This window comes from Danio aesculapii, chromosome 8 (assembly GCF_903798145.1).
Source record: "Danio aesculapii chromosome 8, fDanAes4.1, whole genome shotgun sequence".
NCBI lineage: Eukaryota > Metazoa > Chordata > Actinopteri > Cypriniformes > Danionidae > Danio > Danio aesculapii.
The window spans coordinates 5,203,364-5,230,122 of NC_079442.1; the positions used below are offsets into that span (position 1 = coordinate 5,203,364).

General features: G+C 37.4%; 1 protein-coding gene across 2 annotated transcripts in view; it reads right to left on the bottom strand.

Annotated features, from left to right (window-relative positions):
* Positions 1 to 2,758: 2,758 nt before the first annotated feature.
* Positions 2,759 to 26,759, bottom strand: part of rasef (RAS and EF-hand domain containing) — a 42,320-nt gene continuing 18,319 nt past the window's right edge. For both annotated transcript variants that reach the window (XM_056463059.1, XM_056463058.1), the window contains exons 7-17: positions 26,667 to 26,735; positions 23,433 to 23,514; positions 23,179 to 23,249; positions 21,631 to 21,895; positions 18,998 to 19,132; positions 16,244 to 16,391; positions 16,080 to 16,161; positions 12,150 to 12,264; positions 11,076 to 11,195; positions 7,273 to 7,349; positions 2,759 to 6,675 (exon numbers count right to left, since the gene is read on the bottom strand). In XM_056463059.1, the coding sequence (XP_056319034.1) occupies positions 6,570 to 6,675; positions 7,273 to 7,349; positions 11,076 to 11,195; positions 12,150 to 12,264; positions 16,080 to 16,161; positions 16,244 to 16,391; positions 18,998 to 19,132; positions 21,631 to 21,895; positions 23,179 to 23,249; positions 23,433 to 23,514; positions 26,667 to 26,735 (1,270 nt within the window). In that variant the 3' untranslated portion in view covers positions 2,759 to 6,569. The remainder of the gene's footprint in view (positions 6,676 to 7,272; positions 7,350 to 11,075; positions 11,196 to 12,149; positions 12,265 to 16,079; positions 16,162 to 16,243; positions 16,392 to 18,997; positions 19,133 to 21,630; positions 21,896 to 23,178; positions 23,250 to 23,432; positions 23,515 to 26,666; positions 26,736 to 26,759) is intronic.

The window sequence follows — 26,759 nt, forward strand, 5'->3', positions numbered from 1 at the left end:
AATTGCCATCAGTCTACAGAGATTTCCCAGTATTTCTCTGTTGCAATCGGGAGATCACAATAATCAACCAAGAAAAAGCCAAAGCGAACACTAGCAGATTACTATGGTATAAATACAGCACTACAGAATACAAAAGAGACAGATCGACTTTAGAATGTCACTCACCTGTTCTGTAATGATTTCTTCAGCTGTAATTTGAAATTTGCTGAAGAAATGCTGTTTTTCTCCCCTTGGGACTTATTATGAGACTTGTGGTGGAACATCAACCACCTTTGCTCTGCCCAGTATGACAGGCTAATGGCTGCCTCTGCGCTGAATCTCCGAAATTATAAATATTTTAAAATAGGCACTATCCTTATAAATAAACTGCATAGTCGCAATCTAAACAACTACAGTCATACCTTAAAAAGCCTCAAAAGTACATTATGTTGTCAAACAGCTGCAATATTTGGCAAACTGTAGTCCTCTGCTTGCCCATCATGTGAGCGAAGTAATACACAAGGGTGAAGAGGCTGTACGAGTGCTGATATTACTTTAATATCTCACGGTTATCAGCCAATCAGATTTTAGAACCAGACAGAACCATTGTATAAATTATATATAAATGTATAAATACACACATTTGAAGACAAAATTATTAGCATGCTGTAAAATTGTAATTCTTTTTTTACATATTTCCCAAAGGCTTTTTAACAGAGCAAGGATATTTTCACAGGATTTTAAAAATGTACACAGTATTTAATTAAAATAAAATGAAAATTATTATTTTAATCTAAAGAAAGTGTGTCTTAGTTTGACTAAAAGTATTTATAATTTTTTTTTATATATAATTATATTAAATATATATATATAAAATGTAAAAACTGCTACGGTCAATATAATTAGCCCTCTTAAGACTTTATTTATTTTTTTGATTGAATGACTTGGTTGACTATAGTTAACTCAATTAACTAGTAAAATATTACGCACTGTCATCACTGCGACCGCGAAATATATTCTTTATTAAAAATTATTTACTGAAAAGGGGCAGCACGGTGGCTCAGTGGTTAGCACTGTCACCTCACAGCAAGAAGGTGGCTGGTTCGAGCCTCGGCTGAGCCAGTTGGCATTTCTGTGTGGAGTTTCTCCCTGTGTTGTCGAGGGTTTCCTCCGGGTGCTCCGGTTTCCCCCACAAGTCCAAAGACATGCGGTACAGATGAATTGGGTAGGCTAAACTGTCCGTAGTGTATGAGTGTGAATGAGTGATGGGTTGCAGCTGGAAGGTCATCCGCTGCGTAAAACTTATGCTGGATAAATTGGCGGTTCATTCCGCTGTGACGACCCCAGATTAATAAAGGGACTAAGCTGAAAATAAAATAAATGAATGAGTTTACTGGAAAAGGTGGCACGGTGGCTCAGTGGTTTTCACTGTCTCCTCACAGCAAGATGGTTGCTGGTTTGAGTCCTGGCGGGGTCAGCTGGCATTTCTGTGTGGAGTTTGCATGTTCTCCCTGTGTTTGCGTTGGTTTCCATGCTCCGGTTTCCCCCACAGTCCAAACACATGCGCTATATAGGTGAATTGGATGAACTAAATTGGCCGTAGTGTATGGGTGTGCGTGAATGAGAGAGTGTATGGGTGTTTCCCAGTACTGGGTTGCGACTGGAAGGTCATCCGCTGCGTAAAACATATGCTGGAATAGTTGGCGGTTCATTCTGCTGTGGTGACCTCTGAGGAATAAGGGACTAAGGGAAATGAATGAATGAATTTACTGAAAAAACCTTTCTCTGTTAAATAAACAGCAGTTGGGAAATATTACAGTAGGTTGGGTTATTTTCATTTAATTATTAACCAACAAAATGACACCGAATGAATTATGTGTGATTAAAAAGCAAGCATATTGCCTTCAGACAAAATGATTTTTATTTGTTCTCTTAATTACAGTAATACCAATTTAATGAGCATCACAAACATGCGGATGCATTACAGCAGTGTTTCCCAACCCTGTTCCTGGAGGCACACCAACAGTACATATTTTGGATGTCTCCCTTACCTGACTAATTAACTTCAGGTTTTGGAGTCTCTTCTGATGTTCTAATTAGGTGATTCAGGTGTGTTTGATTAGGGAGACATTGAAAATGTGTACTGTTGGTGTGCCTTCAGGAACAGTGTTGAGAAACACTGCATTACAGTAATGAGGATTTGAGAGGGAAATGTCCTTCATTATCATGAGAATAACGCCACGATAAGCAAAGAAACACATCAATGGTTCTATAAATATAATATTTGATTTTCTCTTTGATATTTTTTCTGTATGAAACAACCTGGAAATATGAAATTCCCAACGATCTTGTAGCAAAAACAACTGAAAAGTTTAACCCAGATGTTTCTTGCATTGATAAACATTGTCCTCTAGAAATCCACATGTAATTATTCTGTAAAACAGGAGCATATGCAAATGAACCGATCATCTGGACAAAAAAAAAGCTTGTACATGTTTTTATTTCTTTCTTATTAGAGGTTTGAAATCTTTTAGGAGTGTTTGGTGATTTCACAGCGTGTGTGAAACGTGTTCATGCATGTTTAGCAGCTTTATAAATGAGTTTAAAACGGTCTGTCACTTCATTTGGAAAGACAACTCTGGGAGTATCAGAAGAAAAAAAAATCACGTCCCGGATTCACTGGGAATCGCCTTATTCAATTTGTAAAGTGATTTTTGATTGTTTATATGTTCCGAAAATAAAACCAATTGTTTTATATGTTAGTACTGCCACAATAAAGTTGGAGTGAAAACATTTGCCATCTTTATTTGTGCATATTCAGAGTTCAACACAGTCTTGCTGTAAATGAAAGTAAGATTTTCAGAGAAACACATTTTTGACATGGAAATAAACTTCAAGCTTGACATTAATTCTGAATAGATTTAACAAAACAGACTGCACTATATATTATTACAGCTATGCTTGGTACGAAAAAAGCCATGAAATTCAAAAAGCAATGAAAAATGCATCCGAAGGTTGTCAATCATCTCTAATCATTTTTGAAGTGTCTACTATGGTGGCTAGAGCTGCACGATTAATCGAAAAAAGATGGCGATCTCGATTTGACCCCTTCACACGATCTCAGTTCAGCATCTCTATGATTCAGCATATTATGTTTTCAAGTGGAAGCTTAAAGGCGGTATCGCAAGTCTTTGTTTTATATACGTTACTCAGCAACATGGGCACCTCCAAATGCTGTTCACCTCTTAAGGCCCAAGCTGTATTTTTACATGCATTTTTTTATTTCTCTTTGCTATTTGGGCTTATTAGAACCTAATTAGAATAAACATCTAAGTATCATCTTTTGATATGATGTACTTTTAGAGAAAAATGATGTCCATATATGTGGACTTGTGGTCCGAATTTAAATAAAACACCTTTTCCTGAAATTTTTTAATGCATATTTGATAGAGAATTTTTTGTTTTGAACTTGCTTTGACTATCAGAGAGTAAAAAACATTTTTTATTTCCATTTTGGACAGTTAAAAATAAGGTTTGGGACATTTTATATGCTGCAAAACAGTTGCAGGATGAAACTGTGTGTGTGTGTAACAAAATATAAAACAAAGTATTTTAAATAGCCACTTAAGAGCTAAAAAGTGCAGTCCACATATGTGGACGCTCAAGCCCTAGGAGGTTAAGTGTTACACTGTATTTATAAAGAATAATTCACCCAAAAATATCATTTCTGCTTAATGTAATGATGTATTCGCGGCCACGAAAATCACACACGAGCTGAAGCATTGTTTGTTTACTACCATGAGAACGAGTGCGTGCCCGCCAATGATGTCTACTTTATTGAACAGAACCTACATACATCAGGCTGTGAATAACAGGTAATAATGTTATAAATAACAGTAAAGCCCAGTATTTTTAATGGGGTTTTTTTGCGCCAACCTGTTGCTAATGACGGAGCCTGCGCCTTGCTTTAACAACCAAATGAATGCTTAAGTCTATTTAACTGAATGTATTGTAATTACATTACAACATCGATACTGAAAAAGGAACCTAATGAAATTGAAAATGGTCACCGGAACCTTTCACCAGAAGTTCATCATTGGCTGAAAAAGCTGTGCATATAACCCAGTCAGGGACACTGAATGAACTTCTAAGATTCAATCCAACCATTTGGCTCTCCATCTGATCAGCTGCTCTTCAAGAGTTTACTTGTACTTGACAAACAGAACTTTCTTTGGATTTTTTTTTCTATCATAAAAACAATTAGTAACTTAATTGTCGTCTCTCAATTCAGCCATTTCAAAATTCAGAAAGTCCGAATTTTAAAAAAGAAGACATAAAGAACCCAGATATGAATTCAGAATTCAAAGAAAGACAGAATTGATAGAAATATAAACTTAGAATTTAAAGGGCACCTATTTTACCCCTTTCATTTGTGTCTCCAGAATGTGTCTGTAAAGTTTCAGCTCAGAACACTAATCGGATTATTTATTATACCTTACAGAATGTTGTAATTTACTGCTCTGAACAGCATGTAGCTGTTTTTGTGGCCTGTGCTTTTAATGCTGGTTCTCCCCGCCCACCGTTCCCACGTGCCTATCAGAGTGTGCCTCAATCTCCACCCTCGGCTGCCTCAGATAAACAGCACAGCGACAGACGCAGAAGCAGATCTCCCTTAACGTTTGTGAGAAATACTACAGCAAGAACTTTCCCAATGAGTATTTGATGTATTTGTTGTGGAGTTAATTCAAGGCTTTCTGCAATGATGAGTCACATACAACGTCGTTACAAAGTTCACACACACACAGCGTGCACGTTTAGCTTTGCACTGTTGTCGCACGGCAAATGTGACAGGATACAGGTTAATCTCCACTGCTATATGGATATCTGTTATGTTAATGTACAAAATAAACCTGATTTAACGTCCACAAACCGGGATTGAGGCGACTTCTCTTGTACGGACACGCGGCTGTGCTGATAAAGACAGTAAGATCGCTGTAATTTATTAAAAACATGTACTGTTTTAAAAAACTTTTAAACTTGTAAAACTCACTCTTGATCACATTTAATGATGGCTGATGATCACAGAGAGCTCAACAGATCTTTTAATCCCGGTTGCTTTGCGCACGTCCTGTCTTATTGATATGATTATGCGTGTCACTATGGAGTCATGTTAATACACAGCTGTCAATCAATTCGGTGGGCGGGGAAACCGCACTCCTACATCAAGTTGTGGTGGGCATCAAAATGGGAGGGATTTGGGTCCTATTTTAACGTCAGGAAATTTTAAAAAAGAGACTTTTAAAAGAAGAGACACTCCAATATGACTGTGGACACACTTTACCTACACACAGTTCTGTCCAAACAGCGAATAAAAGATGATTTTCATCATAGGTGCCATTTAAAGTAAAAAAGGTGAGTAAAATGATAAAAGTCAGGATTGTAAGAAACTAAGAAATAAGATAATTCAAAGAAAATAAAGATTTTGGCCCTGAATTCAAACAAAAAAGACGAGTTCAGCCATAGGCGGGGGTGAACAAACTCCAGGGTAAGGCTAATATATGAGCTGCCCTTTAATGCATTTAAGATTTGCGACCGACCAAGAAGAGGTTTCCACAAAAGCACCGCCTATCAACAAATGTCTATTATATTCAACACGCACATTAAATTATTTTATCAAACTCACCCACTGATCTACACTACCGGTCAGAAGTTTGGGGTCAGTTTATTTATTTTTGTTATTACTTTCAGAATCAGAATAGCCCGCTGGCCAGCACTTTTGGTTTGGTTTTCAGAGCAGCTGCTAACTCCAGTAATAACGTGCGATGTTGGACAGTTTCATTTTTGTGCGGAGGCGGACTTTAAATTTGATTGACAAACTTACAATAGCTAAAGTGTTGTGTTAATTATCAACAATAAATTACATTCATATTACGCCTTACATGTTTACATGTCTTCAATGCAGTTTTTTTTCTTTGCTGCTATCTCCGTGGTCTCTGGCCGTCCCCCTGGCTCCGCTTATGAGTTCAGCGTAATATAAAAGGAAAAACTCACAGGAACAGACAGAACTGAGATATAAACTAAGAATTACAAGAAAAAGGAAATTGCAAGATATAAAAGTAAAAACAATCTGAACTAGTAAGACAAAAATCTGAATTGAGGCAAAAAATAATTAAATAAAAATCAGAAATGCAAGATGTAAACACACTATTTAAGAAAAAAAAAGTCAGCAATTATTTTCATCTCATGGCAGAAATTAGCTCACATTATTTAAACCTTCACATACAACAGAAACACAAATACACACACTTCCTAGATCCTGTAACACACATTACAGAACTACAACAACATCCTCTTCGTTTTACACACAATAAATAAAGGTAAGGTGCAGCACAGTAAACTCTGGGCTAATAATCAGCTGCAGTATAAAAGGTATAAGGGCTATTTAGGGCAACAATTCTCAAGACAATACTTGAAGATATTTAGCACGGTAAAAATTCTCGAACTTGGTTTCCTACATGACGCGATGAATAAATAGTTAAACAGTTAAATACTTGATCAGCTCTTTGTGAAGAAGTTGACGGGTTTATCCATCAGCCCATGCAGCAGTTTGGACTGGACATCTTCTTGGTATGATTTCCTGACAGTTTGGCCACTGATACGGGCTCTTTGTAATCGTCAGCGTGTTTGGTCACCTCTCTTTAACGTACAAGAAGAAAAAACACAGTGAAAATAATACAAGAGCTATGACTCTGCTGCCCTCTTGTGCTTTGTATTATTATTACAAATGACTCTGTATGGATCTAAAATCTGAAATTTTTTATTTTTCCTCCCGCAAAGTGCCTTTTAACGGAGCCACATTTATTTTTATTTTACAAATTTAAGGGGATTGAACAATTAAGCAAATATGTGCACCCCCCCCCCCAAAAAAAAGCTCAAGAATTGTGTTGTTTCAGCTCATTTTAATATATAATGTGAACAAGCAGTTATAAGAAGCTACTGTATATTGTCTTTCTATGCAACTGACTGTTCAACAAATGAAATACAATGTAGTTTTGTGTGTGTGTGTGTGTGAGTGTGTGTGTGTGTGTGTGTGTGTGTGTGTCTGTGTGTGTGTGTGTGTGTGTGTGTGTGTGTGTGTGTGTGCGTGTGTGTGCGTGTGCACTATTCGTTTAAATTCACATCCATTTTATGAAGAACATACATTCATCCTCTGTCTATTGCTAATTGTTTTTGCTAATCATCAGAATTATTGACTCAACACAATGTGTTTTTTTAATCAGGAGCAGGACTTACCGGGCTAAATGAAGAACAGCTTCAATGATGTTGGAGCCATCCTTTGCACTCGTCTCACAGAATAAGGCACTGTATGTCTGAATATAATGATGAGACACAGTTTAGCACACACACACACACACACAGACACACACAAATGAACTAGCCGAGTTTAGAGTAAGCATTTAAAGGGATAGTTCACCAAAAAAGAAACATGTACACACTATTTCCTCATCCTCAAGTGGTTCCAAACCTTTTCGAGTTTCTTTCTACTGTTGAACACAAAAGAAGATAGTTTGAGGAAAGCTGAAATCCGGTAACCATTGACTTCCATAGTAGGAACAACAAATACAATGGAAAGCAGGTTACAGGTTTCCAACATTCTTCAAAATATCTTCTTTTGTGTTTAACAGAAAAAAGAAGCACATAAAGGTTTGGAAACACTTGAGTGTGAGTAAATGGTTAGTAAATTTGTCATTTTTGGGTGAACTATCATTTTAACTGAGAGTATAGCTTTGGATAACTCAAGATTAAAAATAAAATCAACACCTACAGGAAATAAATATTAATAAAAGCACAGAAAAGCTTACAAAGAATGCAAGATCATCATTTACAAGAGCGGTGATGGGAATAACGGCGCTTTTAATAAACAGCGTTACTAACGTGATTTTTTTTCAATTTCAAGAGTTCCCACTTAGATATGCTTGGCGTATAAAGCAGGTTTGGCATGCTGTCCCAGGAGAGAACCCTGAGCTCGGAGATATTTGAGCCCAGGGCTCCCGCCTGGTCGATAAGCATATCAGGAGATCCGAGATCAGGTAGGTCTCGAGAGCTCCCCCTTTAGAAAAGGGAGGAAAAGGAGGAGATGGGGTGGAAGGGGGGATTCTTCCAAACGAAGATAGAAACAGTAGGGAGAAAATGATCCATTTATAGTAAACTAGGATCACTCTGATTGGATTATTACTGATTACAGATGAGCGGCCAGACGTGCTCAATCATATCACGTGCTCCTCTCGAAATTAGTTTATGAAACTTCACAACGAGTAATCAACTGAACTACTATTTCCCCCGTTACAATTTACGTTATAATTACTGACAAAAAAAATGTGCGTTATACTATAATTGAGAACAGTGAAGCGCTTTTTTAATGTGAGCAGCGTCTCTCAGCCATAGGACCTCTTTTTCATTTTCATAGGACTGCTATATAAACACGCATTACTTACAGAATTTTAAAGCAGTTTATTGATTTAAATGCTTTTTATTGGATATAACGCTATCATTCAATGTGACTACGCATGACTTTACGGAGAGCTTACGACCTACCTACCTTGGAGAGAACTGCGATTTACTTCAAATATTGACGATAATATCAAAAATAATGTAACAAGAGCTTAATTTGCTTAAAAACTGGTAAACTGAGACTGAGATAGACTATCTTCAATGATTATGCTTTGCACCATTTATTTAAAAGGACTGTCAAATGAAGTGTTTTCTTCTAAACAATAACAAGTGCTCAAAGTGCTAAAGAGCTGAACTGCTAAACTGAATATTAGAAGTGAAATCAAGGCCATTGTCATTTATTTTTTCTGGGTTGTAAGCAAAGTCCTGCAAACTCTTTCTTTATAAAGCATTTAGACCAGAAAATAGAGCAGGTCCAGCGGAGGAGGCGGAGGGTCTGCTGTTTGTCCAATCATGTTTTTTCTTCCGTCAAATAAAAATATCAGGCTACCTCAAATCGATCGCTTCACATTAAATATACATTTAAATAAAGCTCGGCTGTTATTATTGTTTCACAAAACCTGTCAACATTTTAAATTAAAAGTCATTGGATTAAAGATTATGATTATGACTTATTTCCTCTGTCTCACCAACACAATCTCACGGCAATTCATAACTTTTTGAGTTAGTGGCTAATTCGTACGAATTCGTACGATCTAATTCGTACAATTTAGTACGATTTGCTCATCCACCAATGACGGTTGGGTTTAGGGGTGGGGTTAGGTGCCACGCCTCCTTTTAAAAATCGTACAATTTCCTTCGACTGAACTCGTACGAATTCGTACGAATTAGCCACTAAACTGTTAAAACGTAAAATACTTACGTTTTCTCGTGAGATCAGGCTGGTCTCACTCACGGTTTATTTGTGCGTGCGTGCTGCATGTGATGAAAGAAAATTAAAAATACCCTCAAGGCTCATATGTTGACTTTTTGTATAACGATTTTGTTGTTTACATATGATATTGCATTAATTTGAATACATGTTTTATAAGCTGTAAACTGAAAGCCTCTAATCATTGGATCTGTTTGATTCGTAGATTATGTAGGCTATTTTAAAAACTGATATTATACTATTAATAACTGTAATTTATTAATAACTGTGTTCATAAGTATTAATAACTGTAATTTATTAATAACTGTGTTCATAAGTATTAATAACTGTAATTTATAAATAACTGTATTTATAACTATTAATAACTGTATTTTCCAAATGGAAAAAAGGTTGGTTTGTTGGTTGTACACTAAATCATCAATAGCCTGTTTGTTAAGACGCGGCTCCATGCAGTACAGAGGCCATTAGCATCAGCGCTGGTTTATGTCAACTCATCTGTGTCAAACTGACCAGAAATATCCTTCTTTCACTTTGCTTCTTTGTAGACACATGTGTTTGCACGTGTTACTGTCCTGCGAGTAACAAATATTTGTTGCACATTTAGGGGCCGATCACAAAGAGCGCGCCTTTCCGTTCCAAAAACGCGAGGCGCACCACACTGCCTTTTATGTTGACAAGAAAGCAGCGCGGTGCTCTTTTATATGTGACTATAAACGACTGAATCAGCTGACCCGTATTGTGCGCGAGTCGTGTTGCTGTATTTGTAGCTTTTAATAATATTGTGATATTCTAGATCTGTAAAGTCATACAGCTCTGGATAACTTGAAACAGCGACCACAAGTCTCTCCTCCATCATTAAAAGTTTGCCGTAGTCGCCTTGAAAACACAAACTCTGCTGTCACCTCAACGGAAACTCTGCTCTGCTTTCATTAAATTGAAGAATGAAAAAGACGCGACTGACTTAACACGCTTTTTCTGCTTGAGCACACAGCGCACAACGGCAAAACGTGAGGAGCCCGGAAGCGCGGAAAACACTCGCGGACGTTAATAAACCATTCAACAGATGCCCCCTTCAACAGATGCAAAAAGCGTGTTCGCTGTGATCGGCCCCTTATGCAGCCAAACCTTTAAAATATATTAAATAATATTTTTTTATCGTTTAACTGATACCATTAATCGGTTACAAACACAACCTTTTGGTTAATGGTTAATCAATTATTTTGAGCATCCCTAATTAAACCGCATGCGCAGGCGAAATTTTTACATTTTTTTCCCTCACGGCCGCAGTCCAGAGATCCGGCACGGTGCCGGAATACTTGTTTTCATGCCGTTTTCATTTTCAAGTACCTGTAAAAAGCAGAAAGCAAGAGCAAAGACTCGGCGAATGCAGCCACGCCTACGAGTACAGGAGCCAATCAGTGATTGCTATAGACTGAGGATTCTCAGAGAAAGAGGCTCGGACCAGATGTGCATTTCTGCTGATTTTGTGTGATTCGAACGTTTAGAAATTAAACTAAAGAGACAGTTATTGTTTAACTTTATTAGTGATTCCTTATATGACATTTAATCCTAAGCTTGACAAGCAATTTTGTAGAATTTGATGTTTCCCCATTCAAACAGAATGCCCGAGAGGCATTTCAAAGATGGCCGTCGAGTGAAATGACTTGCCTTGAAGGGACTTCGGCAAGAGTAAATGTCAGAGAAAATCACAAACCATAGCCAGTTTCTCTCCATAGCTGGTTGGAATGCAGGTGACTCCGTCATGAAGAGCCTCCTTCCTCAGGTCTGTCTTATTGCCCACGAGCATGATGGGAATGTCATCCTGAGAAACGTCCTGTCAACACAGCAACAAAATGACGATGTATGGGTGTGTGACCCTTTATTGGGTGCATGAGGAACCATGTATGCTAACTTAGTTGACTGACAAATAATGTTTTATAACTCTTTGGAGCTTTGATCCTAATTGTGTCATTTTGGTGACTGTCGCTTTAAATTCAAATGAGATTGTGCTCTTTTCAAAAGAGGGCGGAGCTACAAATGCATGTGTGTCAGCATAGTGGCAGATTCAAAAACAAGACTAACGTCCTATGCTAACGAAGGAGAGATGGTCACTAGTGGGTGGGGCTTTCCCCATTTGATGACATGTACAAAGGGAGAACATCAATCAAAGTGTTTCTCCAGACTGTTTTTATCAAGTGTGATTATAAAAAATACAATTAATTAATGTTTCCCAGTAGATGCTAGTTATATTCCCACACAGTTACCAAACAACTGTGATTAAACCCCTTATAAAAGTGATAATTGCATAATAGGTCCCCTTTAACATTCTACGGAAGAAGAAAAAAGTCGCCTACATCTTACATGCCCTCTGGGTAAGTAAATGAACAAGACGTTTTCATTTTTGTGTGAACTATCCCTTTAAGAGACAGTTACTGTTAAACTTTCAATGGTGCTTGGCAGTTTGGGAGAATTTAAAGATGGCCACCGAGTGAAATGACCCGCCTTAAAGGGACATATTCATATACATATGCAGTCACAAGATGGCGCCAAACAGTCAAGAACAGCGGCGTGAAAGATAAGTATGATCATAATGTATTTACTAAATGTAAATATGATGATTCAAAGTAGTTTCAGCGGTTATTATCTCAGAAAAACATACATTGCAATGTTGTGATTGACCAATCAGTGTCAAGTATTCCAGAAAAACATGTAACAATGTTCATTATCCCTTATGTATCGCGAGCACTATGAAAGCCAGTATTTAAATCAGACCCTGTGGAGGAAATACCTCAATGATGTCGACCCATTCTCGCACATTCAGAAAGCTCTTCTCACAGGTGACGTCATAGAGCAGAAGAACTCCATCCGCTCTCCTGAAGTATGACTTAGCAATGCTCCGAAACCTGCAAAAAGACAACAGAGGGTCCAACATTTACCTCATAGTGTACTTCAGTTAAAAATGACCTTTATAAATGATTATTCATATTTTGCTGTGTGTGTGTGTGTGTGTGTGTGTGTGTGTGTGTGTGCGTGCGTGCATGCGTGCGTGCGTGCGTGTGTGTATGTGTGTGTTTGTGTGTTTTTGTGCTGGTACCTTGTTTAGGCCTAACAAAGTTAAATAAATATAACACAATAACCTGCTTGATTTAGTATCATATTTGTTTGTTTATAATAAAACAACAAGTAATCATGTTGGTTTAAATTCAAATTGTCATTTTTTAATCATAAAGTTAACAGGACAAGTATATATTAGATTACGCAATACATTTATTTAAAAAGGGATATCGCAGTGGGAGCATTTCCACATTGGTAAAAGTGCACAAACAGCAGTTAAAAGTGTGTGTTTTACTGTGCAAATTTACTGTGTGTGTTTTATTTTTTTGTCAATTTGTTAGTAAATGTGAAAAATTTTCACTTAATGCGAATTCTGGTGTAAGCGCAACTTTTTGGTTCAGATTCATAAGATTATGAGCAGTGTTGAGTAAGTTATTTAAAACAAGTCATTATATCATTAGAATTTATTTAAATTTATTTTCTGATGAATTATTCTGAAAACTAATTACCTAACTTAAAATCCAGATAAATCTCCCTAGAAATAAAACTATATTATAATTATTTCAATTTAAAACAAAACGGAGGCTTTTAGCTTTATTAATGAAATTACTACTTAAAGAGCCCCTATTATGGGTTTTGGAAAATGACCTTCCATGTAGTGTGTAACACAACTCTAAGTGAATAAAAACATCCAGCTGAGGTGTAAATCTAAAAGTGCAGCATGTTTTAAACTTGATTCTTTAGCGAAATATTTGACTCAGAGTCTAATAAATGAATCTAGTTGGGTTCGGATCTTTTGTTTGATCACATCGACGTCGATATGGTACATCACCAAATATGTACTTCCAGTTCAACATGTGCACGCGCTTTCCCTCCACACACTAGCGGATGCACGGGGATCACAGGACTGATCATGACGCGAAGATGACGATCACCAGTGTTGCCCAATTGCGTGGTTTTGAATTTATTTTTGTGTGTGAAAATGGACATAGGCGGGTAGTGAAAATTGGCCAGGTTTGGGCTCCCCCCCCACTTAGCGTGATTCTGGCTACTGTCAATCCCCCCCACCACCACCACCACCATCACAGAGTGTGATTTTGGCCACCATCACAACCCCTCTGATGACTGGGGGGGTAGCTTTTGGGCAGCTACATCTGGCAACACTGACGATCACTGACAGATGGAGATTCGGCTGCATGGAATATAAAGTTCATTTTCACAACAGCACCACAGTATAGCCAACCAAGCGCTGTGTTTGTTCCTGTCATTTTTCTGATTTTTGATACTATAACCTACGCTGTAACGCGGGATTCGTCAGCCGTTTGCTATTGAAGGAGCAGCAGAGACTATGGGATTTGTCAGACTTTGACAGGGAGTTTGTCAGTAACTTTTACAGTTCATATGGACCAGTTTCTTCCTGTTTCGGATAATAACATGTAAGTGTCATTAAAATTGTTGCTTCATTTCCTGTTGTTTGTAATATGTGTTTAATTGTGTGTTGTGAGTTAAGTTGTAATCGCCCAGCGTGGCTTGTAATCATGTATTGTTTATAGATCAGTGCTTGTACTGTATCTCTCAGGTTAAATCTGTATGGGGCTGTTCACATATCACGTCCAAAACCACGTTACAAATTTGACACATGCTTCTTCCTTTACCGATTTTTTTATGAATACATTTTTTAAGGGGTTTTCACCTTTATTAGACAGGACAGTAGAGAGTATTGACAGGAAAGCATGGGGAGCAGATAGAGGGGAAGGATCGGCATAGGACAGGGAGGCGGGAATCAAACTCGGATCGCCGTGAGCACCAGAGTGCATGTGTCCACGCACTAACCACTACACCACTAGCGCCGACCCTATACCGATTTTAAGTGCGTTTCTGAAATGCCGATCTTCTGCTGTTTGCCTTTGCTATGTCCACCATCAGCTGTTCCTTACACACGCAGCGCGGTCAGTTTTCCAAATAGTTCAGCTGTTGCCACTGTGTGGATTAATACTGAATGTGTGTCATTGTTATTACTGGGGTTAGGGTTAAGAGTAGAGTATATGCTGGTGTTTAACTGCATTGCTTTATTGCATTCCTGCATTGGGCTCTCACATACTCTCTGGCTGCTATTTCATAGCCGTGGTGGGCTTTTCTCTCTGTCTCATGATGAACGCAGTTGTCTAATCACAACAGACTTCGTCATGAGATCAGTCATCACAGATTAGCTTTGCGCTAAGGAGGGGTTTGGGAATACATGAATCACTGAACAAATCATATGGGAGTCGCTGGGATAATTAGGTAAAAATAAATGCATATTATAAGACAATGAAAGTGTTTTTTGACCTTGCAAACATATCAGGAGATTGTTGGAGACCCCTAAAACCAAAGTATTGCCATTTTTAAAGCAAAATAGGGGCTCTTTAAGAAAACCTAGACATCATATGTATCAAAACATGATGTGTTAAAGGAATGATGCAATATTTTATGTATACTATATTTTGTCATTCATTAATTATGCTTGATGAATGTAAACTTCTTCAGTCTTTTTAGGTTCTCCTGTGATTTTTTTGTTTTCTTTTTTTTAAATATTTCCCAAATGATGTTTAACAGAGCAAGGAGTTTTTCACAGTATTTCCTATATTATTTTTGCTTCTGGGGAAAGTCTTATTTGTTTTATTTCAGCTAGAAGAAGAGCAGTTTTTAGTTTTTTAAAAACCATTTTAAGGTAAATATTATTAGCACCCTTATATTTATTTTTCGGTTGTCTACAGAACAAACCATTTTTATACAATGACTTGCCTAATTAGCCGAAATATTTGTATGCGTTTTTTTGTTTTTTTAAATATTTGTTTCGTCTGCCGATTTCTCTCTTTAATTGAATTTATCCACTACGTTTGTCATAAAGGGCCCTATCATACACTGCGCAATAAGGCGCAAGACGTGTTTGGCACGATTTGTTGCTATTTTCAGACCAGCGCAGCCCTAATTTTCATGTTGTGCGCCACGTTGTTTGAATAGCAAATCCATTTGTGCCACTCTGTGGACTCATAGGTGTGTCGGTCTAGAAAGGAGGTGTGTTAAGGCGCATTGCTATTTTGAAGAACTGAAATAGACAGCACCATTGACCAACTAAAAGCAGGTCTAAAGTCCAGTGCAGAGCGTGTTAGTTATGTGCCTATGCTGGTCCAAACGCTTACACATTGCTTAATACACAAAGGATGTACAGCAATACATAAATAACTTTACACATGAAAAAAACTAAAGGATTAAAATGTTACAAAAATTCTTATTTTCAACATAAATTTAAAATATGCAAATTTAAAATTAACCATCTTTATACAATGACTTGCCTAATTACTCTAACTTGCCTAATTAACCTAGTTAAGCCTTTGAATGTCACTTTAAGCTGTATAGAAGTGTTATAAAAATATCTAGTCAAATATTATGTGCTGTTATAATGGCAAAGATAAAATAAATCAGTTATTATAAATGAGTTATTGAAACTATTATGTTTAGAAATGTGTTAAAAAAATTATTTCCGTTAAACAGAAATTTGGGGAAAAATAAACAGGAGGGCTAATAATTCAGACTTCAACTGTATATTTGTATAATAAAATAATGCAATTTCTCTGCATTTTAATTTGTTTGCACAGAACTTTAGTCAACGCAGTGACTTTACCTTTCCTGTCCAGCCGTGTCCCATAACTGCAGCACTGTTGGAACACCATCCACAACCAGAGTTTTCATCTGGAAATCAACACCTATGGCAAACACACACACAAATGGCGTCATGTAATCTCTGTGCCAGTTAGAGATTAACTTCAAGTGTTTTAAAAGTCTCACCCAGTGTGGCGCTGGTGTTGCCTTTGAACTCATTCTTACAGAGACGGAGAAGAAAGCTGGACTTTCCCACCGCAGCGTCTCCTGCCAGCACGATCCTGTAAGCCTTCTCAGATGGAGACTGAGACACGGCCAGCTCATCCTGCTCTCTCTGCACACACACAGATCGACTTTACACTCCAGTTTCAGCACTGGGATTTGTTTGATTCAGGATTGCGAATGGAGCGGGTCAGATTTAAAGGGGACCTATTATGCCCCTTTTTTATAAGATGTATAGTAAGTCTCTGATGTCACTAGAGTGTGTGTGTAAAGTTTAGGCTCAGAATACCTCTCAAATAATGTTTTTAACTCTTTGGATCTGCCCCCCTTTAGGCTTTGGTCCTAATTGTGCCGTTTTGGTGACTGTCGCTTTAAATTCAAATGAGATTGCGCGCTTTTCAAAAGGGGGCGGAGCTAAATATGTCAAAAGAAGTGGGTCAGAAGAAGGCAGTCCATGGAGACACCAGTGTTCATTTGTGCATCCTAAAACTCCACATTTATAATCTTCTTAAGGTCTTTGCACACTGAAGTCCGAAATATTCGTATGCATTTTTTTTTTAAATTATTTGTTTCGTCTGCCGATTTCTCTCTTTAATTGAATTTATCCACTACGTTTGTCATAAAGGGCCCTATCATACACTGCGCAATAAGGCGCAAGACGTGTTTTGCACGATTTGTTGCTATTTTCAGACCAGCGCAGCCCTAATTTTCATGTTTTGCGCCACGTTGTTTGAATAGCAAATCCATTTGTGCCACTCTGTGGACTCATGGGTGTGCCGGTCTAGAAAGGAGGTGTGTTAAGGCGCATTGCTATTTTGAAGAAATGAATTAGACAGCACCATTGACCAACTAAAAGCAGGTCTAAAGTCCAGTGCAGAGCGTGTTAGTTATGTGCCTATGCGGGTCCACAAGGATGTACTGCAATACATAAATATCTTTACATATAAATAAAACTAAAGGATTAAAAGGTTACAAAAATTATTATTTTCAACATAAATGTAAAATATGCCTATGCCTTCTTCACCTCAGGTTGCTTTTTTAGTTTATTCATGACAATCTGCATTAGTATACTGTTATTATTATTAGCAGTATTATTTATTATCTGCATATTTATATTTGTTTTAATAAAAACAAGTTTAAATTTGTCCACCTGTCGGGTTTTGGAGACGTATGCATCACCATATGGGGCATAAGAAAAGGACGTGTGTTTGGATATAACTCAGTTTTTTGACCACACTTCGTTATTATTAGTAATTAGAACTGAATTAAGAAATAGTTTTGAAACAAATCTTTACACTTAACAAACAAAATTAAATATGTAGGCTAATGGATGTCTTCAGTGAAGTGTGTACAACACCGTTTCCTTACTCCACGAAAGTAAAGGAGTAAAGTAAAAAGTAAAAGTAAAGTAAAGAGAAAGTAAAGGGGCCGAATGGAGGAGGCTCATTCTTTATTCTTATGCTGCAGATGATCTGTTTAACTGTTTTCTCGCTAGTGAAGCGTTCAGTTTTTCATCCTTAAAATAGCGAAAGTGGATTCAGACATGCCCTTAATGCTATTGCGCCAAGCGCTTTAGACTTTGTGCCTAGATCATTAAAATAGAGCCCAAAGTGATCTGTGGTGGTCAAGTGACGACATTCTGGATTTTGCCTTTCGCTTGTACGGTGGCTCTGAGCTGTCAAAACACCTCTCAAACGATTTTTCAGATGCAAAAAACAAAAAATATCAAACCCGATTTAAAACAAATTTATTACGGACCAAAGTTTTGGAGGCGGTGTGTCAATACAATCGACACAATGGGAGGTCAAATTTATTATTTAAAATGTGAAGTTTATTTATAACATAATTTCGAGAGGATCACGTGCTTATGATTGCTTGCGGCAATCATTATGATTCACCAATCAGACGATTCCTAAGCCACTATAAATACCCAAAGTTCCATATAACACCCATCTTTGTTTTGAAGAATCCCCCCTTCCACCTCTACTCCTCCTCCTTTCCTAGATGGGTGGCATGGGGGCCCAAAGGTTAGCACTGTTGCCTCACAGCAAGAATGTCACTGGTTCTAGTCCTTACCAAGCCAGCCAATATTTCTGTGTGGAATTTACACGTTCTCCCCGTGCTCACGTGGGTTTCTCCAGTTTCTTCCCACCGTCCAAAAACATGCAACTTAAGCTAAGTGACTAATCCAAATCGGCACTATAGACATGCTCCTAGTAAGTAGTTATCTCTTAAGAGCAATCCCTATCTGTTCATTAGCTACTACAGCAGGGGAGTTCTCGAGATCTACCTGAGCTCGAACTCCCCTCTCGCCTTGCAAAGGGGACAGCAAGCCAAACACGCTTTATAATCAATCATCAGCTAAGTGTGAACTCTTAAAGCAAACATTACGGATGTAAAGACATTCGGAGTTTGCAGTCTTCGGCTCATGCTTATGGCTAGGAAACTCCAATGGCGGATGGCTGCTTCTCACTCAGGACTGTCTATGCTAATGAAGGAGATTGTGACTAGTGGGCGGGGCTTTCCCCTCTGATGACATGTACAAAAGGACAATGTCAATCAAAGTGTTTCTGCAGACTCGAGTGTGATTATAAAAAATAAAGGCTGGCTATTTACACACACACTGTTGCCACAAAGCTGTGTTTAAACCCCTTATAAAAGTGATATTTGCATAATAGGTCCCCCTTTAAGACAGCTTTTGTCAGTTGAATCCAGTACCTCTGTGAAGATTGCAGAAAGGCATTTCTTTCCTGAAGCAGAAACGTCTTCTTTCTGAACAGGCTTTGATGGCATCCAGCTCTGAACGGATTCGCTGTCCGACCCTGGCGCAGCCTCTTCTTGCATTTCCACAACCTGTGATCACACAAAACTTATTTTATGACAGGAGACCAAATACATGCCTCAGCCTACATTTTGGTGTAATATGTAAAATACGTTGCTTCGGGGATATTTTGTTACATGTTTCAGATGACAAATCCACTAGAGGGCGCTGTTTATATTGATGCGTATATTCACTCATTCATTCATTTTCCTTCGGCTTTAGTCTCTATTTCAGAGGTCACCACAGCAGAATGAACCGACAACTACTCCAGCAAATGTTTTTATGCAGCAGATGCCCTTCCAGCTGCAACCCGGTACTGGGAAACACCCTTACACTCTCACATTCACACACACACATACACTATGGCCAATTTTGTTTTCCTATAGAGCATGTCTTTAGACTGTGGGGGAAACCGGAGTACCCGGAAGAAACCCATGCCAACACGGGGACAACATGCAAACTCCACACAGAAACGTCAACTGGTCCAGCCGGGACTCAAACCAGTGACCTTGTAGCTGTGAGGCGACCACTGTGCCGCCCTTATGTGTATATAAAATATGCTATTTAGGGCACATTTGTTGCACGTTTCATAAGACGGAGCTTGTCGCATAGATCAGCTTGACCAGCATATCACTGACCTAAGCCCTTCCCTAAACTCAACCAATGTTTTCAAAAGCAGATAAAAGTGCACTGCGACCATGTAGTTTTACCTTGATTTTACATTGCTCTCTTTATTAATACATTTAATATTAAATCCCCTGATTATTAAAGGGACCAAGCCGAAAAGAAAATGAATGAAAAACACTGGAAATCTGTAACTATTGATCATTGGTTACAGGTTTCCAACATTCTTCAAAATATCTTCTTTTGTGTCCAACAGAACCAAGAAAATGAGACCAAATTGGTTTGCAACAAGTCAAGGGTGAATAAATGGTTTTTCATATTTTGGGCAGAGGTGGAGGGAGTAATAAAATATTCTACTCAAGTAAAAGTACTGTTACTTCCAAAATATTTTACTTAAGTAAAAGTAAAGCTACATGTCTATAAATCTACTCAAGTACAAGTAAAAATGAACTCATTAAAAATGTACTCATGAGTAAAGAGTAAAGAGTAACTATTTCTCAAAAGGGAAAAGGGGATAATACATCTCCAATTAGTTGTTTTTATTTAAACAAACAACTTTTAAAATGATATAATTATTTAAAATATTTGACAGATTATCCTATTTAACAATTTATACAAATTCTAATGCAACGTCTGCTATGTTAGCTAAATTGTGCATAGACAATTTTGCTCCAAGTCCCTGTTAATATCTAATCCTGGTGCTAACGAAAATTAGCAATTTTACGAACACAGATATTACATATCACTAGTTACTGTCATTTTTATAATTTACGTTACAATATTAATGTTTCAGAAATGTGTTACACTACTTTTTTATTACTTTTAGGTTACTTTCAATAATTATGTTTTCAAATATATTTTGCTATTAATTGTAATTATTCAGAGATTTTTGTTTGCACAAGGAGTCCGACAACAGCCAGTGCTCCACACAGAGATCTGATCATTTGACATATTTTCTTTTAAATATTATATGTATATATCTATATATATATATATATATATATATATATATATATATATCTTTGCATGTATGGCTATGACTGTGTACTAACCTTAATCACTTCTGGGTATGAAGTCTTATTTACAGTAAAATGTAGCAGTTTTATTTTACCCAATAAATGCATTGATAATTTCCACAGATTTTTATATAGTCAATCAAATGGACTTAAACTATTAAAAACGCAACAAATATTTGTTTGGGTCCGAACGACAAAACCAAATTTAAAACAGATTTTGCATCGGTTTTGCTTAATTTGCATACTAGTTTGATCATGTATAAATATCATTCATTCATTCATTCATTTCCTTTCCAGCTTAGTCCCTTTATTAATCCGGGGTCGCCACTGCGCAATGAACCGCCAACTCATCCAGCACATGTTTTACGCAGCAGATGCCCTTTCAGCCGCAACCCATCTCTGGGAAACATCCATACACACTCATTCACACTCATACACTACGGACAATTTAGCCTACTCAATTCACCTGTACCGCATATCTTTGAACTGTGGGGGAAACCGGAGCAGGGAGAACATGCAAACGCCACACAGAAACGCCAACTGACCCAGCCAACTTATCAGGTTCGAGTCCCGGTTGGCTCAGTTGGCATTTCTGTGTAGAGTTTGCATGTTCTCCCTGTCTTGGCGTGGGTTTCCTCCAGGTGCTTCGGTTTCACCCACAAGTCCAAAGACATGTGCTGTAGGTGAATTGGGTAAGCTAAATTGCCCATAGTGTATGAGTGTATGTCCTGGTCCTCCAGGTTGGGGGTTGAGCGTTAGGCTAATGACCCACCTCGTAAAAATGAGATATTACAAAACACCAACATGGTACGGCTAAATATCCACTTCAATATTAACGGCCCTTGGAGTAAGTAAGTAAGTAAGTTTTCTTTTTAATGAGATCATCATACCTCTGTATCAGACGTGTCTCCAGACACTGTGGTGTTGCTGTCTTCTGCCTCCACAGGACTGGACGTTCTCTCGTGCTCGTAATCATATCCGATATTGGAGCGCAGGGTAGACATGCCGCTGTCCGGCAGACTGTCCTCCTCGCAGCTGCGTCTGCGCATCGGGTCACACAGAGCCAGAGCCAGAGAATCACAGCTCTGTCTGCGCATTCCCGCCATCAGCCGAAACTGATCGTAATCTTCCTCATCCACACACGTGTTGCAGCATCTGCAGACATCACTGTTACTCAAAACGCAGAACTTACTGTAAAAAGCCATTAGTTTAAAAATGAGTAAACTTGCTGCCTTAAAAGCAATAAGCTGATTTTTCTTAAAATAGTTGATTAAATCTGTTGCTTTTACAATGATTAGTTAAATTTACTTAAAATACATGAGTAAATCTTTTGCTTTAAAAACGATTAGTTGACTGTACTTAAAATTTGTGAGTAAACCTGTTGCTTTTAAAGCGATTAGTTGACTGTACTTAAAATAAGTGAGTAAACCTGTAGCTTTTAAAACGATTAGTTGACTGTACTTACAATTGGTGAGTAAACCTGTTGCTTTTAAAGCGATTAGTTGACTGTACTTAAAATAAGTGAGTAAACCTGTTGCTTTTAAAGCGATTAGTTGACTGTACTTAAAATTTGTGAGTAAACCTGTTGCTTTTAAAGCGATTAGTTGACTGTACTTAAAATAAGTGAGTAAACCTGTTGCTTTTAAAACGATTAGTTGACTGTACTTAAAATAAGTGAGTAAACCTGTTGCTTTTAAAGCGATTAGTTGACTGTACTTAAAATAAGTGAGTAAACCTGTTGCTTCTAAAGCGATTAGTTGATTTTACTTAAAAATAGGTGAGTAAATCTGTTGCTTTTAAAACGATTAGTTGACTGTACTTAAAATAAATGAGTAAATCTGTTGCTTTTAAAACGATTAGTTGACTGTACTTAAAATAAATGAGTAAATCTGTTGCTTTTAAAGCAATTAGTTGTTTTTACTTAAAATAAATGAGTTTACTTAAAATGAGTAAACCAGTTGCCTTCAAATTTTTAAGTAAATGAACTATGTTAATCAACTTAACAGTTCTAAGTTTCAACGGCTTTACTTACTTTTTTATGTAAAGTCAACTTGTCGCTTTTAAGGCATGAGTACTCACTTTTTTAATCAAACTAGATATACCTTAAGAACTATTAATAAGCAGCAAATTAGAAGTTTATTAAGCTAAAAGTCTCAGTTAATGGTTTATTAGTAACGAGAATTGTACAAGTATGTTTGGGATATACTTGTAAAAGTATAACCAAACACTTTTGAACAAAATCTTTGGTCATTTTTAAGTGAGATGCTAATGGTCTAATCCGTTCATCTATGCTAAGATAAGCTAAAAGTGCTCCCTGAAATCAGCTAAATGGATTAAATATGGTAAAACTCTACTGTTTAACTCTAGGGTTGTGGTAAAATGAGCATTTGTTCTGGAAGAAAATTGGATTTTTCATTAACAGCAATCACATGACTTACCGATCAAAATAAGAGGGGCAGACATTCTTTCTGGTGTTCACGTAAACTCCAGGTGAGAGTCCACTAACACGCTGTGAGAGAAAAAATGTCAGGCCTGTCTCAATGGATATGCAGAAATGTTAACACAGCTAACAAGAAGCTTAATCCATGCACCTTAAAGAACACACATAGCCATCAAAGTATTAGCCTGATCAGCAAACATTGTTCTCAAAGAGCTTAATCCATCTACATTGCAGAAAGGTTTTTTTTTTCACCTGAGTCTTGCTCTTGCTCTGACTGCTCTCCAGCGCCGTACGCAGACTGTCATTACTGTCGTGGAGCTTTCTGTTTGCTGCCCTGGATATGGAGAAATGCCAGGTACAGTATATCACTTCACAGTGGAAAACACCTTGAACTACTTTAACAGCATAAATTCAAAACTATCCACCTTATACTGCACACCTTATATGCATGTCACACTATGGGTTGAACTTCAGTCTTTGTGAACTTCCATTTCAATGAACTAAAACATATCATTTTTGAATGAGATGCTAATGGTCTAATCTGATTCAACGATCTATGCTAAGCTAAGCTAAAAGTGCTCCTGTCAGACGTGGAAATCAGTTGAATGATTTGAAAAGGATTTTCAAAAAAGTGGAGTGTTCTTTAAAGCTCCTTTGAGTTCACTGAGTTTTGTTTCCTGCGCTCCCTGCGTCTCCCATTTTCAAAATAAGAGTCCCACATAATGGTACGTTTAATATGAGCTTAGATAAACTTAAAAATAAGGGAGAAATGATCATTGTCATTAATTCACTAGAAAACATTGTGTCCAATCAAATGTTTTGTTCCAGTTGACCTCATCTTGGACTAGGCGCAGTGGATTTTAGTCTCCCTGCATCTCCTATTTTCAAAGTAAGAGTGTCATATGCATAGTAAGTTAAATATAAGCTTAGATAAACTTAAACATAAGGGTGGAAATGATCATTGTTGTAATCTCACTGGGAAACTTGTATCCAAACACAGGCTGCAGGCTTTAGTCTGCCTGTGTCTCATATTTTCAAAATAAGAGTCCCACATTCATAGTAAGTTTAATATATGCTTCGATAAAGTAAAAAAAAAAGGGGAAAGGTGTTATTATTGTTGTAATCTCACTAGGAAACGTTGTGTCCAATCAAATGCAGGCTGTATTTTGCTCCAGTTGGCCTGATATCTGACTAGGCGCAGGGGGCTTTGGTCTTTATGTGTCTCCTATTTTCAAAATATACATTTCAAAATATATATTTTCCACATACTTAGAGATCATTGTTGTAATCTCATTAGGACACTTGTGTCCAATCAAACGCAGACTGTGTTTTGTTCCAGTTGGCCTAATTTTTACAGAGATAAACTTAAGGCATTTAGATGAGAATGAGGATACACAAGACTCAGTATATGTCCTTTCCGTGTACTAAGCTCTTATTGTTCAACATCATCAGACGTTAATATTAGGTTAGATTTAGGTCATGACGTCAGGTGACCAAAATGCAATAGGTGCGTTCGACTTGAACCATGGCTGCAGCCGGAGATCAACGACTTTAGCCAAGGGCAGGCGGGGGCGGAGTTGAAAATGGAGCTGTCAAGCCGGACAGCCAGACACTTCGGGGCTCAAAGTTGCGGCAGTCATGATGACCAATCATATGGCGTCATCATCATTTATTGTTTTTATTTATAACAACAAAAGATTTACAGTACAAATAAAACAGAATACAGTCTCTACAAACTAGTTCATTTTTAAACAATAAGGGAATTATGCATTAAATATATAACAAATGCATGAGATAAGTAAAGGGAAACGAGAGGGTACTATAAACATAAAAATGAATAGGCCTATTAAAAACAAAGCAATAAGCACAAATTCTAGGAGTTTAAACATCCCTCTTTAGGCTAAAACTTCTTGTTTGAATATGCTAAAAGGGGGTTTACATTTATTTACATTTACAGATATAAAACTTTCCAATATATATTAATGTAAAACTTAAAACAAGGTGTTTTGATTAAGTCTTAAACAATGATTAAGATTATTTTGGATAGAAAGCATTCTAAAAAAGCACTTTAATCCAAAAAGATTAAACAAAAGGACAGTCCTAAAATAAGTGAGCTACACTTTAAATAGAAGTTTCCCAGAAAGAGCAAAGTACATCAAATTCACTTTTAAAACTTGTGCATAATGGCTTGACAGGTAATAAAAATATTTTGTAATCATAATAAATCATTTTATGATAAGTTAATAAAATAGTTATTTAACTTAATTTAAGAAACCTTTAGGGTGGCAGGATCAATGATAATAATTATTTTATTACACGTCTTTCAGACTTATTTCAGTTAATATTTAGGTTACTCACTAAAATTTATAATTTAAATAATTCATGGAGCTGAATACAGTATAAAAAAGGTCGATAATAAACCTTTGCAAACAATCTAGTCATTATGAACAAATAATTTAACAAAAGATGATTCTACAGTAAAATATTTGTATTCTTTTAATAAGCATGATATTTACAAGATAGAGATGGTATAAAAGATAATTGTTTGTTTTGAAATTTGTGAGATGGAATTTGTCCAATAATAAACCCGAAACACACATGGTTGTTGTCATGGGGTGAATCCAGCCAATCGCGTAATATCGGTGTCGTCATCACAGCTCCAGCAGTCGCTCTTCGGATGCTGCATCGGCTGAATCAGTAGTCTGATATCGGAGCTGATTCCACATGTGACAGTGGTGTCAGCGCAGCATCAATCCGCACAACATTTCTGACCAGCATGCACCTCTTTAAGACAGATTTTGATTGATCTGCGCAGTGCTGCATGAAGTCGAACGCACCTAGTGTCTAGGCAGCGTCTAAGAACAACGTTATTTGGACGTCCAATAATGACGTCAAATTATGTTGATATTTGGTTGATTTTAGGTTGTGTTGGAAAGTGGCCAAAATCCAATGTCTGATTGATGCCACAGTGGTAACGTCCACACAATGTCAAGGTGGAACAGGATTAGACATTGATATTTGGTTGATTTTAGGTAGGATATTGACGTCAGTGTGACATTGTGTTCTGACATCCACCCGATTTTCATTTCCAAACAAAATCCAAGGTCCCCACAACGTTGGGGTACAACGTCAATATGATGTCATGTGCCTGCAGGCAGGTATATTAAGGTTTTTATTAAATGCCACCTTTTTTTTTCAGATTTATTTTTGGCCTTTATTAGATAGGACGGTATTGAGACAGGAAGCAAAGTGGGGGAAAGATAGAGGGGTAGGGAAATGTCCTTGAGCCAGGATTTGAACTCGGGACACCCTGACGTGCTACTGCACCATATGTCGGCACACTAACCACTACGCTATTGCGCTGACTAAACGTCACCTTTAAAGACAAAAACAAAAGGTATATTCAGCCTCAGAATGCTAAGTTTCTGTCTGTGCTGGAGTGTGATTTGCAGTGTTTTCATGTAGTGCGGTGTGTGTTCAACTCACTGAAGCATCTCGATCTGTCTCTCCAGGTTATCTCTCTCCTCAGAAAAGCACTTCATAAGAGCCTCGTCTCTGTACAAACACACACACACACCC